The 19,124-nt window shown below is 43.3% G+C and overlaps 1 protein-coding gene across 1 annotated transcript in view; it reads right to left on the bottom strand.

Annotated features, from left to right (window-relative positions):
- Positions 1–19,124, bottom strand: part of Dnah11 (dynein axonemal heavy chain 11) — a 294,048-nt gene that overhangs the window by 211,680 nt on the left and 63,244 nt on the right. The window contains exons 24-28 of the mRNA XM_051177827.1: positions 18,141–18,263; positions 17,178–17,300; positions 14,985–15,209; positions 14,467–14,558; positions 13,110–13,236 (exon numbers count right to left, since the gene is read on the bottom strand). Coding sequence (XP_051033784.1) covers positions 13,110–13,236; positions 14,467–14,558; positions 14,985–15,209; positions 17,178–17,300; positions 18,141–18,263 — 690 coding nt within the window. The remainder of the gene's footprint in view (positions 1–13,109; positions 13,237–14,466; positions 14,559–14,984; positions 15,210–17,177; positions 17,301–18,140; positions 18,264–19,124) is intronic.

Raw genomic sequence — 19,124 nt, 5'->3', positions numbered from 1 at the left:
TGAGACCCGTGCTTACTTTAGACACAGGGAGAGTGGTGGACAGCAGATCACTACCTGGGTTTATTATATTCTCCTCCATCCTGCACATTACCCAAAGGACATTTATACACAGAACATCTCTGCAATAATCTAACCATTCACTCTCCCCACTGAAGTGGCCAGAAAGCACACAGATGTCAAATGGCTTCTACTGGGTAATGGGCCTAGATAATATTCAGTTGAAAAGCTGCAGGATAAATGAGACCTCAGCCATCAGACGCTCTCACACATTATTGCTTTACTCAGTAAATAATTTTACAACATCTTCTGGCCTTGTATCTACCCTGCCAGTGGCCAGAAAATGTAAATCTCCTAACCTACAGTCCTCCATGACTTGTATCTGGTATGGTTGAAATTTTCTGAGATTTTTTTTTTTTAAATTAATGTTTCCCAATGAGTTATCTTTTGTATTTTAAGTAAAATCATATTTTCTTCTTCCTGGTTAAGTGCTTAGGAAAGCGTTTTATTTTACAACTATAAACATAAAATAATGCCTTCAGACTATTATTAAAGGAACTAAACCTCCTTCTTGCTCTAAATTGGTTTCTAAAAGTTTATCAACAAAAATTGAATAATATACCCCCTTGTATATAATGATACTTGGGTGCTGTACCCACTAATGTACCCAGGCAGTCCCAGCTTGGCATAGTAGTATATGCTCATAAAAAATGACCATGTGACCTGAAAGTATATCAACCATCTTAATCAGTGCCAGGGAAAACTTACAACAGTGCAAAGACCTTTAAAAAGCTTTTGGCAAAACATTAAAATTTCACTGTGGGTTGCAAATGTAGGAAAAAAGGAAATAGAGAAGGCAGAGAATGCAATTTGGTACCATGTAGTTCAAAATAGTGAATATACTAAAACAAGTGGGTTGTTTTCAGGAAAACTCTAGGATCACTTAGTGCTTGCTTCTTATGGCTTATACCATGGAGGAAGCAGCTCCTCTGTGTCTTTGTAAAGAACTCATTTTGGATTTGGGTTAACCGCCACCATGTTGTTCTTTGAGTTTTCAGTGTTATGAAGCTTTTCCATCCGGCTTGTTTTGTGTTGTTTCTTACTTTCCTTCGCTTCATTTGGGATTTTATCTCCTTGCTGGTGCCAACCTTTCTGTTCCAACCACTAATGTCACACGTGTCAGAAATTTGTTCTTCACAAGCTGCACACCTGCCTGTGTGTGCAGGATAAGGATAAGGAATCATCCTCCGGTACACTGTCTTTCCTAACTCCAGGTATGCCTGATTCAAAATTCACTTCTAGCACTATCCGCAGATGACACACTTTCTACATGTCCCTAAGCTTTCAGATTTCCCCTCTCTCCATCATTTATTGCTGTACATTACACCATGGGGAATAAATATCCTGGGAACATTGAAGTCACACAGCAAAATCTTAGCAGCAGATGCACTCGCTGTGGCTTACTGTTGACAGGGTTTGAAAGATATGGCATAATAGTTGCTGATAATGCCGCACATCTGTGACTTCTGTGGGCCAAAGAACTAGCAGTCAAGGCTTACTCCATCATCTCCCTACCCAGTACAACCCAGAATCTCAAATATGAATCATACTGTCAGGGATCTGGGTTGATATTAGTCCTCGGTAACTGGAATTGGAACTGTTGGAACCATACACAGAGAGACTCTCTTATACAAACCAATGACACATCCCATGACCTGTGTCTGCCGTTCGCCTAGAAAAATGAAGGGAAAGAAGACGAAGTTGGTTATCTCCAATTGTCTTCTCAAGCTTTACCATTGACTTTTGTTCCTGCTATCTGACTTTAAGTCTGCTCAGTGAGTGAAGAGATGCTGCCACTCACCGAGATAGAACATACACAAAGCTGTACCACAGCTGGCCTGGCGAGCACCCTGGAGCCCATTATGTGTTCATTAACCCATTCATGATGACAGTGATGCCCACCACCACGTAAGAACTCAAATGCGGGAAGTCTTGTCTTTTATAGTTATTAGTATCTAGAAAAGACTAGATATGGGTCCGTTGTATTAACAGCAAATGCATAAGTATTTAAGCCAATCTATCAAAACAGTATTATTCTTATTTTGGAGTAGTATTTAATACTGGTGGCGATACAATATTATCGGGAGTCTACATCTATTTTAGAAGACTTAGTCGTGGCACATTCACATTAATAAAACTTTCAATAGTCATCATACGCCATGTTGCATAGAAATGCACCCATTTTATTGTGAGCATTTTATGGAGTATAGACACATACAGCAGAACAGTCACTCAGAAACAGCATCCAGGAGCATATCCTAAGGACACTGCATCTCAGAATGATCTCTATCTTTATCACCATGTACTTATAATATAATTTCACATAAGGGCATCACAATATAAAACTATAGCTTCTCAAGTAAATTTATAAAAACTGAAACTCATATAGAGGGAAATAGGGGGAAAATGTGTGTACAACTGGGTGAAATTTTACACAAAAGACACGATTCTCACAGATATCAGTATCATCACCAAACAGAAGATTAGCAATGTGGAAAGAATAATAGACATTTAAGTGCTCAGCCCTAAACGTGATGTGTGCATACATACATGCACACACGTAATACACTTGCATATAGACCTCCAAGCCTTGCACACACACACACACACACACACACACACACACACACACACATACACACCACCTCCTCACTCAAGGCTCAGATGCCTATGCAGCAGAAGAGTAAGGATTATAAGAGCTAGAAATGGTGAATTACTTCAAGGAAACAGTGTTTTCCAGACACAACAGGGCAGATGCACACATGAACCCACAGGGACTGTGACAGCATGCACAAGACCTGCACACACTAAAGCCAGACAAAAGCCCAGCATGGACATGGGGAGGTGGGCACGGCGTCTCATTCCTGAGGAGCTATTAGCATTTGATTACCAATGGGAAAGGAAAAGTCCGTTTTCGTTAATGGTGTGACACCTAGTATATCAACTACACTCTGAGGCAGGCCTTATACCTGGGGTGGGTGACCAGCACAAACTGGAATTCCGTGAGGGGAGGAAGGAAGGAGAAAGCCAGCCTAGACTCACAGGTACAACTTTTCATTCCAAAGCAGTAGCCTTGACGGACATGAAAGCATACTTATAAATATGTATGAATATACAACCAACACACATCAATGAGCTTTGGAAGTATCACAAAGTACTCCCAAGATTTAGTGGTTTAACATTGTGACAATTCCACAGCGTACGGTGTGTTGGAATCTTCAGTTGCCTTCGCTGGTCTCAGATCTCACACATTTGGTAACTCATGGCTTCTCAAAATGTGGTGATGGTTTTCCAGGTGGTGGTGGCTTGGTCCTGTGTTCATCATCCAGCAAATTGGTGCCGATTCACTGGGTCCGGGGAGGTCAAAGGTTTCCAAAGATCAGGGAAATGGTAAGGCTCAATGCAAAAGAGCTCATGAGCCTCTTGCAATGACTCACTGACCACATAAGCATGGAGCAGTTTAACAAGAGACACGAGGTTGATGAAAGAAGAGACAAGACATGGGTGGTTACAAACTGATGGCCATTTCTACCATACTGTGCTTTGTATTTTCTTGATCTTTTTACAACTTACTTGCCAGCAAAAGCCATAGGTGGTGACTACTGTTTTCCCAGTTGACACGTAAGGAAATAAGGACTTAACATTATAATGAGGCGATACAGTAATCAACAGAGCCACGAGTAATCGTCACATGTCTGTACAACTTCAACGTTTCTCCCTTCTACCACATCTGCCTTCTGGTGGAGGGCTAATGCCCCTGTCTTGTACAGTTTTGTGCAGTTAGCATTTCAGTGTTCAGAATTTTTATAACTCCATCCAGCATCTTCTTCCTTTAGCATTTCTCAACGTTCCAGAGTGCAGGTGAGGAAACTTTCCAGCTTGTGTATTATCCGAAGAGATCATCGTCGTTTTTTCCCCTTCGGCCTTAAAGCACACATTCTCTGGGTAAAGAATTTCATCTGGACAGATTATTTTTCTTACAGTGCATCCAGGTTGTATTCTTACTTCCACTGTGTCCAATATGAGGTCGGCTGTCATCCATTTTCTTTGCTTTTGTGTGTGTTCTGGGGTTTTGTGGGTAAGGGTTAGGGCTATTTGTTCTTGTTGGTTTTAAGTCGTCTGAGCAGTTTTTCGAGGTTTTCTTCACACACACACACTCTCTCTCCTCTCGTCTTTCCTCCTCCTTGTTTTTTTCCCTCCTCTCTGAATTTTTGAGGCAGGGTCCCACTCTATAGCCAAGATAGGCCTGGAATTCACTTTTATATTCCAGGCCAGTCTTGAGGTTATGGTACTCCTCCTGCTTCAAATCCTGAGGATTACAGCCAAGGGCCATGCCTGTCAGTGTTACCGAGTCTCTTGAATTCACTTCCCACCAAATCTGGAAAGTTTTAGTTGTCCTTGTTCAAATATTTCTCTCTCTTCTCCTTCCCCCTACTTTAGAAGGTTAACGTGTGTGTATGGAACTTTCTTAGAATTTCTGCATCTCCACTTGATGTCTGAACACATGGAATGGACACATAATAACAGACACCTCTTTGCCAGTTCTAATATTGGTTATTTTAAGGTCAGTGTTCATTTATTTGTCTCTTCTCTCATGGGCTGGATAGCCCTGGCTTTATTTATACTCCCATATAATGAGATGTCAGAAATGCTGAAAACAATCTACTCACCCATATATTCTTGAGCTATATTTCACAATTCAGTAAAGTTACCTGGGAAGTTTGATTCTTTTGATCTTGACAAGAAGATTTAGTTAGGAGAAAAGAATTGTTCGGTAGGATTAGAGAGTAGTGTGTAACCCAAAGCTAATTATCCCCGACTACCCAGCAAGGCCTTCATGGTATTCTACCAAAAATTCCTAAGGGTGTGGGAGCAGGCACCTCTCCAGCCCTTCGAGAATGTTGGTGTTATCGCCTCTAATCCTCTCAGGTTGCTAGTTTCCTCACACACATTCACCGATTGAAACCTCCCCTAACTTACTCAAAGGAGCCTCCTCTTAAGTTTTCGGAGACCACCTTCTCCTTGTTTGTTCCCTCTAGTCATTCTGCTCGCTTACACTGTGGTAGATTTGCCTTCAAGTGTTCCGCTCCGACGACTGGAGCCTGCCCACTCGCCTGTTTCTTGCACATTGTAAGTCACAGTCCCCTACTGCCTACCATCCAGGGTTCCTAGAGCTGTCCTAGCCTATCTTCTGCCCAGGTTCTTGTTAGTTTTGGGCAGGAGACTAAATCCAGTTCCTATTATGTCATCGTGGCCACAAACAGGACTGTTATTGCTTTTCTCTGATGACTTGTAAAGAGCAGGGGCTGTCCATGCCTGTCAGCCATTAGGACATGTTCATCTATAAACTGCCTAGGTGACTGCTCTGCCCATCTTTATACTAGAATACCAGCCTTTCCTTCTTTGCAGGTGTTACATATATTCTGTACAAATGTCTTTATTTAAGCCATTGCAACACCTTTTCCCACTTCAGATTTTGCATTGTTAATCTCAATAGTCTTTTTCAAAAGTTATTTCTTTCAAGGTTAGCACATCCAAATCCAAACACGTCTGTTAATATTATATGTCCATTTAAAGATAATTTTGCAAATCCCAGACCAGAAATATACCTCCCCACCTCCCCCCACGTTTAAGTCCATTCCCTTCTCTTACCCTCCCCACCGCAATCTATATAGCTAGGGTGGAACTGAGTTTTAGACAGGATGTGTAATGTAATCTCCCCTGTTCCCACTCTAGCAAATTTGACCTGGAAGCCTTTTCTCGCTGTTTGACGCTCTGGATAACATCCTTCCCGGTGGGCCTGCACTCAGTGTTACTGCTGTGTTTTTATTTTTTTCTTTCGGGTTCCATGAGACCGAGGAGAGCGCTAGCCAGCTTGACACATCTATGAATCATTTAACGTCTCAACAGGGACAGCAACGCCCGCCCGATGCCAGGCAAAGGCCTCTGCGCCCGCCTCCCTACCCCTCCCATCTATGTCCCTGGAACCCGGTCCTCTCCAATGTCCTTTAGATAATTTTTCACTGCATTTAAACAGATTCAGTTCAATGTTTCACGCAGCTTTTCCTTTCCCTACCTATTGAACTTAGCTACAGCAGAGCAGCGCTAGTAAGTCACAGCAAACCAAGGGTGGACAGACTTGAGCTCCTTGCTGGCAAAACCTTACAGTTGCAGCATTTAGGTTTTGGATTCCACAACATTGAGGAGGTATTTTCTCTACTCTCACATCATAACTCTGATGTTATTGTAAAGTATGCAACTTGTCTGTGGAGGGAATTCCAGTGGTGGAATTGCCATGTAAGTATAAGCAGTGGTAACACAGTTTATAAAAGGAAAAAGACACATTGTTACATGATCTTCCTAGGTATGTTTTAATCACTTCAAGGGGATAATGAAAGCATACTTCATTGGATGTAACATTTATTTGAAAAACTAGATACTCTTCTTTTTAAATACACACCTAAATGTTTAATCCTCTCTATTTCAGACTGTCTTAAGACAAAGGCAACCACTTACAATAGGATACAGTCTCAGCATGTCCTGCCGGGTGGTGTCTGCCACAACCTACACTTCCTAAAGAAGCTTCTCTTGCTTGTTCAACAACAGGACTGACAAAGACTCCAACTGTCTTCTGTGTGGTTGCATCTGCTGTCTCCTCCTTCCTCAGCGCCACCCTAACTCAGGCGTCAGCCCTTCCTCCACTTTAGGAATCTAAGATTCTCCAGTGTGGGACTTGAAGGGAGTGTTTTGTGTGTGTTGCATGCATGTGTGTGTATTCACGCATGGGTGGGTGCATCTGAGTGTGCAACTCTGTATGTCTGAGCATGCATGTGCATAGGGAGGCCTGAGGTTTTGTTGTATGTCTCTTTCAGTCACTCTCTCCTTGCTCACTGTCCTCTTGCTGAATCCAGGGCTCTCCTCAATGCAGCTATTCTAGACAGCCAACTTGCCCAGGAGATCCCTTGTGCTGGAATTACAGACAGGACACCGTACCTACCCAGCATTTACATGAGCTCTGCGGATCTGACCTCGGGTATTCACAGGACAAATGTTCTTGCCCTTGAAGGGCATTCCCTGAGCATGAGTAGTGTTTATCCTGTCATCGCAGAGAGTGTCTTGCAAACTCAAGTCCTACCACTGTAACTTTTTGGCACCCATGTTAAACTGTTTCTGGAAGTGAAATTTGCCTTAGCATATTTAATCTGGTATATATCTAACACATCATTTTAACAAGTGATGTGCATAAAGCCTAGTGGAACTGTTTGCATTCTTTTACTAGTACGTCTTAGAAATGAGGTTTGTGTTTTATATTTATGGAATATTCCATTCAGAAATTTTCATCAAAAAAAAAAAAAAAAAAAAAAAAAAACCTTCATCTGTACTTAAGAGTTTCTAAAATATACAAGGTCAAAGACAGACTCATCCAAACTGTCACATCCCCAATAAGGCTTCCCAGTAACTGAACCAATTAAATTAAATTGGTTAAAGTGCAAAAGCCATGTATTCAGTTGCTACATCTCAGATGCTCAATAAGACAGTATAGTATCTACACAGCACATCATATGACAGCATTTGAAGCATTCTTCAGTCTAGCTCCATAACAGAGAAGTCTCCCACGAGCTAAACATCACATACCAGCTAAACTCCCCATGGTGAATACAGTCAATAAAACTCCCCTGGGAAAATAGGTACCCACCCCTTCATTAGAGCCTACTGGTTAAAAAAAAAAATACCCTAACAGAGCTGCTAGTTTACTTAGAAGGACATGGAAGGCCATCCTGGTACCATTTAACTTAACTACACTAGATTAGTTAAAACACATACACACACACACACACACACACACACACACACACACACACAGAGAGAGAGAGAGAGAGAGAGAGAGAGAGAGAGAGAGAGAGAGATTTTTTTTAAAGGATTAAAAGAAAAAGCAAAGAATGTTGTTGGTGAACTATGTAAGAAGCCCATACTTGTCATCCATAACTACTGCATAGGGCCCATGAATGCTACAAGTATGCAACAAGTTTTATTTTTGCAGCAATAAACAGATGTTCAGGCCACTGTCCTTCAGATAATCTATGCACTGAGGAGGTCAGGTTTAATTTCAAATGGAGAGAAATCTTCAAACCCTGGACTAAACCTAGTTTAGTGACTGCCAACATTGGCTGCAGACATCCAAGACAAACCAGACAGCGTCTCTGTGACATATCAACCCCAGTGTTAGACCTCCCTGCTGGAAAAGTTCAGGCTGAACAAATTTCACAATTAACTTCAGACACTCTTCTGGACCAACACTCTTAAATTAAGTTTTGGGGGATGGTGTGGGCGAAGAATTCAGACCATTCACAAAATGTCAAGATGAGTTATCTGCTCACAAGGGCGCCTTTTATGGGCTGATGGCACTGTTACTTCACAAGCTGCCATCTCATGCTATCTTGGTCACACTACCAGGAGCATATTTAAGAATGTCAGCACAAAGAATAAATAAATTATTAAAAAGTGGGAAGCACGCGCACACACACACACACACACACACACACACACACACACACACACGAAGAAATGTCAGCACAAAAGACAGAGACGGACACGCTCCTGTCTGGTGGTCAGAAACTGATCCCGATATTGCAAATGGGTTAAGAAAAAAACAGCTAGGCTGTACTGTCCAAACGCAGAAGACACAAACGGTTTTACCACTGACGACCAACAAGATTTGAGATGCATGGTGACCGTGCAGAGATTATACCTCTCAAAGAAGGGCCAGGTGACACAAATTACTCTCAGGACCTTATTTATCCCCTGTGAAACAAGTCACTCTATAATTGCTATGTATGAACACTTTCTGATAACACAATGTTATGAACAGCGTGTTAACATGTTACAGGAATTGGAAATACTCGAAGTTGAAGGAACATAACAAAAAGGTTTCTACAATCCCTGTATCCAAGGCTCAGTGATTTTTATGTGTAAGATGGGGGTACAAAGATTGTAAGAGGAAGAAGGAGCAGACATGGGCAGTGACCATAATTTGTTAGACATTACGGGGGTCATTGCATACATGAACTTACAACACTGTGTCTACATGAGATTGAGCCACCCAAAACCCCAGCATGGACATGGGAGGGACTCATGTATCCCTCCCCCCAAAAGACGTTACTAGTAACTGATGACTGCTCAAGGAATATACCCCCTAAATACTACCCCTGAAACAGTAGATGGCCACATCCAAGCACATACAGAGGTCAGAGACATGGGAAGAGAGAGAACAGGAAAGAAAGAAACATGGAGAGCAGGGAAGGAACTAGAGGAGAGAAAATGGAACATAGATTTGATCAAAGCCCTATATTAGATACACGCAAAACAATGTTGTTATATGTGTATAAAATTCTCAGTCAAAATGCATTGTATGATGTCTTCAAAAATAAAAAAAAATTTTAAATGATTCAAATGAAATTATATCTTAATGTAATTTGAAATAAAGTAACTCTCTACAAAACTACCAACTCAACCAGAAATCAATCCATTCACTTCCACGCTGGTAGGTTAAGACAACTGTAAACCATGTCTCTCTCCCCTGCAGCCGTGGGACCTGAACTGCTTTATCCCCTCTTGTTAGTGTGCAATGGAGGCTTTCACCAACAGGTCTGTGAGACATCACTGTGCCGGACACCACTGTGCTATGCTCCAACCCTCAGTGTCATGGTAACGTAACATCTTACACTTACACTGTCCAGCTGTTCATTAAGGACAACACTAGTTCTAATGCTGTAAAAAAAAAAAAAAAAAGGTGCCTGGAATGGTTTTTACTAAAGAGTTTGATCACAGTTTTACGAATACAATGAGCAGTAAGGCAGACTAACGATAGCTAGAAAAGATGCTTCATCGGTGTGGAAGCATGGAGCCATGTGGAAACGAAAAGAGAGATTTAAAGATGCGCACAACACTGGCAAGTAAAGAAAAGCTGTCAGGAAACATGTTTGCTGAGTCACTGTCTGGTTTGGCTGAACCTTTGAGCACATTTATTTATTTATTATGATTAGAAAGGTATCTGGAGAGAATACTGGGCTGGGGAGACATCTCAGTGAGTGAATGCTTGTCTTGCAAGCACACAGACCCGAGTCTGATCCCCAGGACAGATGTAAAGAACTGGGTGCAGTGGCACCTGCTCTTAATTCCAGCACTTGGGGTTTGCTGGCCAGTCAGCCTGTCCTAAACAATAGGCTTCAGGCCAATGAGATGCTGTCAAAAACCAGAGTGAAAGGCTCCTGGAGGGTGGGGGGAAAGACAACCAATGTTGGTTCTGCCTCCCTCCCCTCCCCACAAGTTAATTAAGAAAACAAAACAAAAGAATACGTTGAGTGATGATTCCCTCGTGCAGAGCCTAGGACTTCCACTGACAACAATATGAGTTAGATGGTCCCTTCAGTGTTAAGTCATAGGATTCTCGACACCATGCCCTCATCCCACACCACATGCTCATTCCTCCATCAAAGTGTTCAAGGGTGGAGGGGGCTTCCCCTCGGGTGTGAGTAAGCAGCCCCGAGCAGGAGGCCAAGGCATGACTTCAGTGACTGTGCAGGAATTAAAGCAATCTATTCCCAGTTCTCACTCTAATAAGCAAGAGGAGCTGGGGCCCAAGAGGAACCTTCAAGATTGAGCCTCCAGCTTGTCCCTTGCTCAGACATCTCCTAAAGGAATAAAGGAGGGAGCGATGAAACCAGATGTTTGGTTACACCGCCAAAGGCAAGAACTGTGGAAGGTGAGCTGGAAAGACAGCTCAGCATGTACAGACACTTGCTGCTTTTGCTATGGACCCAAGGTTAGTCCCCAAGAACCATATTAGGAGGCTCGCAACTGCCTGACTCCAGCTCCAGGGGACCCACTGCCCTCTGAACTCTGTGGATACCTACACATAGGCGGTGCACATAAATCCACACAGGCACACAGACATGCACATAAGCTTTTAAAGAGTCCTTTTGAGTTGGGGTGGAGGTGACGCGTCCACCGTGGGGAGGGCTCCTTGGTTCCCCCGTGAAGGCTTGCAAGTATGTTCCACAATATGCAGCATATGAATCCTCACTCTGAGTGTGAGAATCGACAGTGGCTACTGCCAGAGACTCGGGGACAGTTAAACGGCAGCAAAGGGCTGAAATCGAACAAGTGCCTAGCAAGTGTAAGGTCCTGGGTTCAGCCCTTTCGCACCACAAATCATCAGTGGCCAGAGGAGGGAATGGACCAAACACACACGGTTACCAAGCCTCAAGTGTTGTGTGAAAGAAAGCCTGACCTCCACATGGAGATTAAATAGGGTTGCCAACTTGACCTTGACAAGTTGTTTTGGGCATAATCATTTATTTTTATTTATTAATTTGGTTTTTTAAGACAGGGTTTCTCTGTAGCTTTGTAGACTATGCTGGCCTTGACCTCAGAGATCGGCCTGCCTCTGCCTCCCGAGTGCTGGGTTAAAGGCCTGGCTACTCATTCATTTCTAATGAGAAAAATAGCTAAGACTTACCATACCTGCCCAATGAATTACAAAAGGGTCTGTTACTAGTACAAAGATGTTCAACAGGGCACATTTGGAGTTAAAAGATTGCAGAGAAATATTAGTATCTTCTGCTTATTGTTCCACAGAATTAACACTGCTTGAAAAATCAGGGACACAAATGTTCACTGTGTTTGAGAGACTGTGTTTAAAAGAGAGACAGCATTGTCCTGATATAGACATACATGTCTTTCTTATTTTCCATGTCGAAATTTGAGCTTGCATTATAAGCATTTGAACTTGAAACGTCTTTGGGACTTGAAAGATAAATGAAACAGCTTATAACACTCCTCCACATAAAATTTCCTCCCATTAGTCACAGGGGAATCCCTGAGGACTACTGGAGTATGAGTGTGGTGCTGATCATGATGTTTGAAATTAGATTTTTCTTTTAAAGCAACTAATTGTGTGCTGCATAAATGTGCAGAGCATGAACCCATCCCAATCGGAGCCACTTTCTTTGTAGACACATCCAAAAGCGAGCAGAAGACACTTTCAGGGGCCCCAGAAAGTGCTATCCATGTTGACTAACAACTCTAATACGCATAAAAAAGATCTCATTTGTATTAAGCAACAAGGATAGTTATTCAACTCAACTCAACCTTCATTCAAAGGTAAATAATCACCAAGGAGAAAAAAAAAATTAATCCCTATGAAGGCTGTATCTGGCCAATAGCAAAGTGCACAAAACCACATTGCAGAGAGATGCAGGTTTCAAAGAAAGTGGGTGAAAATGTCTAGAGGAAGAGTCTGTTTTTCTGAGGCATATAAAACTCCATGAGGATGAAACACAAACATCAGCCTAGAGACTAATGTCCATCTGTCGTCCAGCACTTTCGTAACTATGACTCCGTGGAGTCGATGAGTCTAAGGGACAGTGACACCCTTTAAACATTTACAGGAAGGGACAGTTTCAGAACTGGTACAGTTTGCCTCTGCTTTAAGCTCTCAGATTACAGAAGATAATACAAGCATCCCTTTGCTTTCACTGTTGATGTGAGGATTAAGGAATGTGTGGTGTGTCACTTTTGCAGAACAGGGAAGCCAGAAGGAGAGGGGACCAGGCAGAAACGGTATAACCCCCTCCGACGGAAGTCCGACATAGTAATGATGACTGCACCTCTAGAATTGGAGTGGTAAGGATGCTACCATGACTTCATCCCCAGTGACCTACTTTCCCCCAGGAAGGCTGCCAGTCAGGCAACGGGGCATCCGCCCCTGGTGTTCGGTCCTGGGGTGTCATGGGCCAGTTCTCCCTGTCCCATGTCCCCAGATGTTGAACATTTGTGCTTCACATCCCACCCTTTGCTGAGCACCTGGGCAGTTGCTCTTACTCCTTCCCTAGCTCAGCCTCTCATTTCCCTCTGTCGCTACATTAAGAAATTTTAATGCAGATTTTCTAGTTCCTGGCACATGTGATAAGACAGATGGCATCTGGTAATGATGGAGAAACTGGGACGTTCCTTAACTAATCAGCAGAGCACAGGACTTCCAAAGCCATTACCTGCTTCGGCTGGGCTCCCTTGGAGAGAATGTCCAGTAAGTCAGCCGAGGAGATGAAGTAGAAGCGAGGGAAAATGACACGCTTGGTTTCCAGGTACTCAGCCAGGGCTTTTTCACAAAGGGAAAGCCTGCATGAATGAAAACCCATCTTAAGCACGTCTGTGTTTCCACATCGACACTCCAACAGAGCAAGCCTGCCTTTACTGTGTCTACATTCAACCAGGAAATCACTATTTCAGACACCCCCTTCTGCTTTGACATCCTGCTTATGAGCAAAAGACAACCAGGCCAAGGGAAGTGGGAGGCACATGCACCCACGTGCACACACACACACATGCACGCACACACACACGTATGCACACATGTGTGCACACACGCTCACACATGCACGCACACATGTGGGCACACAAGCACATGCACACACACATGCACACAAGCACACACAATGCACACACACACACACATGCACGCACATACACATAGCGCATGCACACATGCACACACATGTACGCACACACATATGCCAGACTCAGGTTTATGGGTTTATGCTACTCATTGCTTCTCAGGATGAAGACTAGATTTGGCATTGCTTGCCCAAAGCACAAATTGCAGTAGTAAGCTATAAATGGAACACAGTTCTTCCCCCAATGGAGATCTGCAAAACACAAGTGACTTCAACCTTCTCTATCATTCAGGGGAGTCACAGACCCAGAATCACTACCACTTTATCATCCAGAGCTCTAGCTACTGGCTACATACAAATAGCTACATCTTGTCAGTAAGCATCTCATTTGTATGGTTAATTCTTCATGCACTTTAAATCGAAAGCCAGAATGTCCTTGTGGATACAGTTGTGGATTATATGTGAATGTGACTTTACAAATGGCCCCGAGGAAAGAAATTTTGAAAGCACCGGCACGCTCTGTAAGGGTGGAAGATCGCAGAGAGAAACTGTGAAGCAGGTGGTTGGCTCGCACCTGTAATGCAGCACTTGGAAAGCTGAGGCAGGAGGATTCCCAGGAGTTCAATGACAACCTGGAACCAAAACAGTAACAAATGACAACAGAGGGGGAACAATGATAGAAAGGTGGGGAATGAATGAGAACAGACAGACAGACAGACAGACAGACTAAAGGACTGTGAGTGAGTGAGTGCTGCCCAGGGTTTTGCACACAGAAGGTGTTCAAATCAGTATATGCAGAACAATGCCATGAAAGAATTGATCGGTTATCAGAAACATTACATAAGATGTACTGGGTAACTAGAGAACAAAGAAGAGCATCTTCCATCAGGTGATGTTAAATGCTGTTAGAACATGTTAGAAACAAACTCCAACGGACCCTTTGTCCTGCTCTTACCTGCTCTGAAAATCTTTCAGTCTCTCATAGAGGTGGGGTCTGCATGTTGCTTCTAGGAAATTTTTTATTTTGGCTGTCTTGAACATTAACTCCTATATATAAGCATAACATAGACGTTAGAAATTCACCCATTTTCCTTCTACCGAGGGAGCTAACATTTGATAGCATTACAGCTGAGTGGACAGTTTTCAGGAGACTGCCGGCTCGTCAGGCACCATGTTTGCACCAAGTATGAACAGTATTTGTTAACACAATTTCATTGAGCAGTCATACCTGTTTGTTTCTATGGCATCTGCCATGCCACAGTGACAAGTGACAGCCTTGAATGGCTAATAATGGCGATGGCAAGATTTGTCAAAAAAAAAAAAAAAAACAAAAAAAAACAAAGCTTCAGTTTTCTGTGCCCTATGCATCAAAATGCACAAACTGCATCTTATAAACCTAACACAATGGAATGCATCATGGGCTCTTACATGTGAAAACTTTGCCACAACAGGACGGGCCCAACTCTGACCAACCTTAAATTCGGCATCTACTCCATCAAATCTTCTGGAATCTTCCACGAGCTGGGTTCGAATATCTTCTGAACACACAAAGATGTTTTCCAAGTGAGACCAGGTTCGCTGGACCTCCATCCAGGTGAAGATGACCGCATCGGCTATGTTCAACTTGTTTTGCCAGCTTAGGACTTGCTCGATGAAGTACTCCACATACTTGCTTTGAAGAAGAGTCTGCAACTGAACCTAAAAGGCAGGCCAGCACTGGTCAGTTGCTGACTGGTGGACTAGGAGGCCCATGAGGAAGGCTGCTCTGCTAGTTGCTGTGTTCTTGCACCTTGCATGGAACCCAGACAGGTTCTATTAAGTTTTTGCAAAACGGGCCAAAAACTTCATAGCACGGCCGATGTATCCAACCAAAGAAATGGGGTTAGTGGTAGCATCTATATTTAACATGTCTTCTACAAGAAGGACACGTACTTCCATGCAGGTCAAAAACCAATATTGGGAGCTGGGGAGATGGCTTAGTCCATAAAGAACTTCTTATAAAGACATGAGGACCTGAACTCATATCTCCAGCACACATTAAAAAAAAGAAAAAAAAAAAAAAAAGCTAAGTGTGTGGTGGCACTTAATTGTAATATCCCAGTATCGGAATAGGCAGAGATGGGCAGATACCTAGCACTCAACAGCCAGTCAGCCCAGCCCAATCAACTAGACCCAAGTCCCAGTAAAATACCCTGCCTCAAAAAATAAAAATAAACACCACCTAATGGGTACTAGGGGTAAATTAAAGCCCCTAGGCCCTGCCTATTCAACATTCCAAGGTGTGTGTGTGTGTGTGTGTGTGTGTACGCATGCACACATTTGCATTCATCTGGATATCAAGCTTCCTCTTCCCTCTTTCAGCTGAGTGCTCTGTCACACAGCAGTCTGATAATCTCTTCTCACCACGCTCACATGAAATCTCAGGACTCCACTGGGTAAGCTGACCCCTCTTGTTCTCCTTGGTTTCTATGCAATATCCAGCTCCACTATGTCCCTTACCCTTTCCCACCCATCCTGCAACTGAACCTAAAAGGCAGGCCAGCACTGGTCAGTTGCTGACTGGTGGACTAGGAGGCCCATGAGGAAGGCTGCTCTGCTAGTTGCTGTGTTCTTGCACCTTGCATGGAACCCAGACAGGTTCTATAAAGTAGCCCTGCCTCAAGTCACAGGGCCTTATGTCCTTTTATCCAGCTCACTGGATACTGGCAATGGCTGCCCAGCCCTCATGCTACACTGAGCTCTAGGCGGGGCTCTGGGTTGATTTCTGCCTTTATATAAATGACTCTCACACTAACTGGGCCAAGAATGTTAGCATCAGTATGCTCTAGGCTTACATCTAATCACAGAGACAATTAGCTTCTCAAATGCTCTCATCTACCTCTCTTCTCACAAAGGCCTAAAAAGTATATTCCAAGGAACCCAAAACAATTGACCCCTGAAAAGTGCCTGCTTCCTGGTGCCCCAAACATCACTAATATTGTCTCCATTGCAGAGCCATCCTTTCCTCGGGGTCATTCTGTCTCTTCTTGGCCATGTAGAAGTCTGTCTGTCTCTCTCCTTAGTCTCTCAGGAATGAGTTTGTCTCTCTCCTTAGTCTTCTGGGAGTCTGTCTGTCTCTTAGTCTCCTAGGAGTTTACCTGTCTTTCATTAGTCTTCTGGGAGTCTGTCTCTTAGTCCCCTGGGAGTCTGTTCATCTTTCTTCTTAGTCTCCAAGGAGAGAGTCTGTCTGTTTATCCTTAGTCTCCCAGGAGTCTGTCTGTCTCTTCTTAGTCTTCTGGGAGTCTATCTCTTAGTCTCCAAGGAGTTTGTCCATCTCTCCTTAATCTCCTAGGAGTCTGTCCATCTCTCCTTAGTCTCCTAGGAGGCTGTCTGTCTCTCCTTAGTCTCCTAGGAGGCTGTCTATCTCTCCTTAGTCTTCTGAGAGTCTGTCTGTCTCTTAGTCTCTTAGGAGTCTGTCCATCTCTCCTTAGTCTCCTAGGGGAATCTTTCATGCAGCTCCTTTCTGAACTGCAACACCATTGAATACCAAATGGTCCCACACCAGAGCCTGGTCAGAGCAGATGCTCAGTAAACAAACGAATCAAACTTTGTACATGAATTTTGGAGAAAAAAAAATCTAAAATTTCTAATTAAAATAAAAATATATAATAAAGCCATCCATTTTACCTGGTTGTGCTCTAGTATTTCAAAAAGCTGTTCATCAGACTTCAGCAGCGGGGTGCCTGTTCGATGGTGAGCTTCATAAGAAAATTCCAGGGTCTCCCAGGTGTGGCTGATTTCAGTAATAACCTAGTAATCAAAAGAATTGATTAGTAGAAGTGCACAGACATCAAATTTAGGGCTAATATCTCACCCATGGCCTAGAATTCAAAAAGAAGTTTAATTATTATATTAATGTTAATATTTATAAATTTAAAAATAAATTGTAACTATAAACTTTATAAACATTTAAAACTCATATTAACAATTAAAACATGGATAATATTAAATGTGCCTGATCTCATCTTTTTTTTCTGCATGATTCACAGTGATAAGATTGGGGGAGTAAAAGCCACCGCTACAAAGGACCAAGTATCACAGTAACACTATTCTTCTATTGGGTCTGATTTACATCTTCCTCCCCGAAGGGATGTAAGGGCCAGAAAGGGCTACACCAATTTATATATTAGCCAGCATGAGGTAGGTGACAGGTAGGGCCTAGATGTGAATCTCCGGCTCCTAAGCAAGCCTGCATAAGCGAATTGCCTTTCTGTGCTTCAGTTTCCTATCTGTACCCTAGAAATAATAGCATGATTATTATGAAATACTGAGTTAATGAAGGCCCGGTACTTATAGTGGAGCCTGCTGCAATGGAAAAGATATGCAAGTGGCCTCTGTTCCCTTCAACGGGGCCAACCCTGCTGTGACTACATGCCTTATATACTTTCCAGTGATCCTGTGTCCTGCCCACCTAACCAGCAACAGAGGAAAATCTTGGAAACATGCTTCCATACTCCCAGGTCAGTGAACACTTCGTCCTTAATGGCTTTTGTGCGAAAGCACAAACCCAGCAAAAGACGCAGCCCTAAAGGTATTACCACCCAAGAGCTTAGTCCAGTATTCTAGAAGAGGCGCATCCCCGGATGGTACCTTCTCGGTGCCCAGCTCCTTCACGGCCTTGTCCACTATGTCTCTCACGTCATCTTCTACTCTGTGCAACCGCAATGCCAGCAAGTCTGCCAATGTTGTGGAGTCACTTATTGAAAATCTGACCTGATCGGGAAGGAAAGGAGGCAGACTTTGTAACCCACATTTAATGATGGCCCCTAAAAGGTGGGGTAGTACAGTCACTCCCTACCAGCTCATAGTCCCTGAGCCTTCATCTGCAGCAACTCAGGGCCAAGTCAACACCACATTCAAATCAGCACGATGCACTCTTCTGTTTCATGGCCTTCCATTTTCAAACTGCTTCTCTATTGCCTTTACCCAAAAACCTATTTTTTTTTTAAAGACTCCCGCTGTTCATTTATTATAACTTGGTCAAAACCGCAGGAACCAGGCAGCGGCTCAATTGTCTTTTCTTCCTGAAGTGCCCTGCGCATGGAACATGATTCCCAGTAACTCGTGATATGACCTAGTTTTACCACTAATTTAATCTTAGTGGCTTGGCAGAAATTATCCTCACTCATGCCATTATTCAGGTTTAACATGTGAGAGAATTCACATTATTCTCTCCATTATCCTTTGTGCACCCCCCCACACCCCTCAGCCAGGATTTGGTTAACAAGAACTCCGTTCATCCTATGTCCAGAAGTCAATTCATGTCCTTTATAAACAAACGATGGCAGCAGAAAGCCATCTCCCTTGCGGTGTCCTCTGAGGACACCACTCTGCTCTCAGGAGGCTGCTGCCCTCCCTCGGTTTCCACTGTAACAAAAGAGCTCTCAGCAGCATTCACCCCTCCACAGAGTGGCCAAGGATCCATTGCTTAGGTCTGAGGGGCATCCGCAGGGGAGACTAGACAAATATGACCTGGGGAGCCCCAGAAAGTCAGTTGAGCTGATCATTTCTATGTCTGATTACTTCTGACTTCATTCCACCGCTAACCGCAGCAGGACTGCACGACGGGATTGC

This window comes from Phodopus roborovskii, unplaced genomic scaffold (assembly GCF_943737965.1).
Source record: "Phodopus roborovskii unplaced genomic scaffold, PHOROB, whole genome shotgun sequence".
Classification (NCBI taxonomy): Eukaryota; Metazoa; Chordata; class Mammalia; order Rodentia; family Cricetidae; genus Phodopus; species Phodopus roborovskii.
The sequence above is the reverse complement of the archived record's forward strand: the minus strand, read 5'-3'. Positions and strand labels throughout refer to the sequence as shown.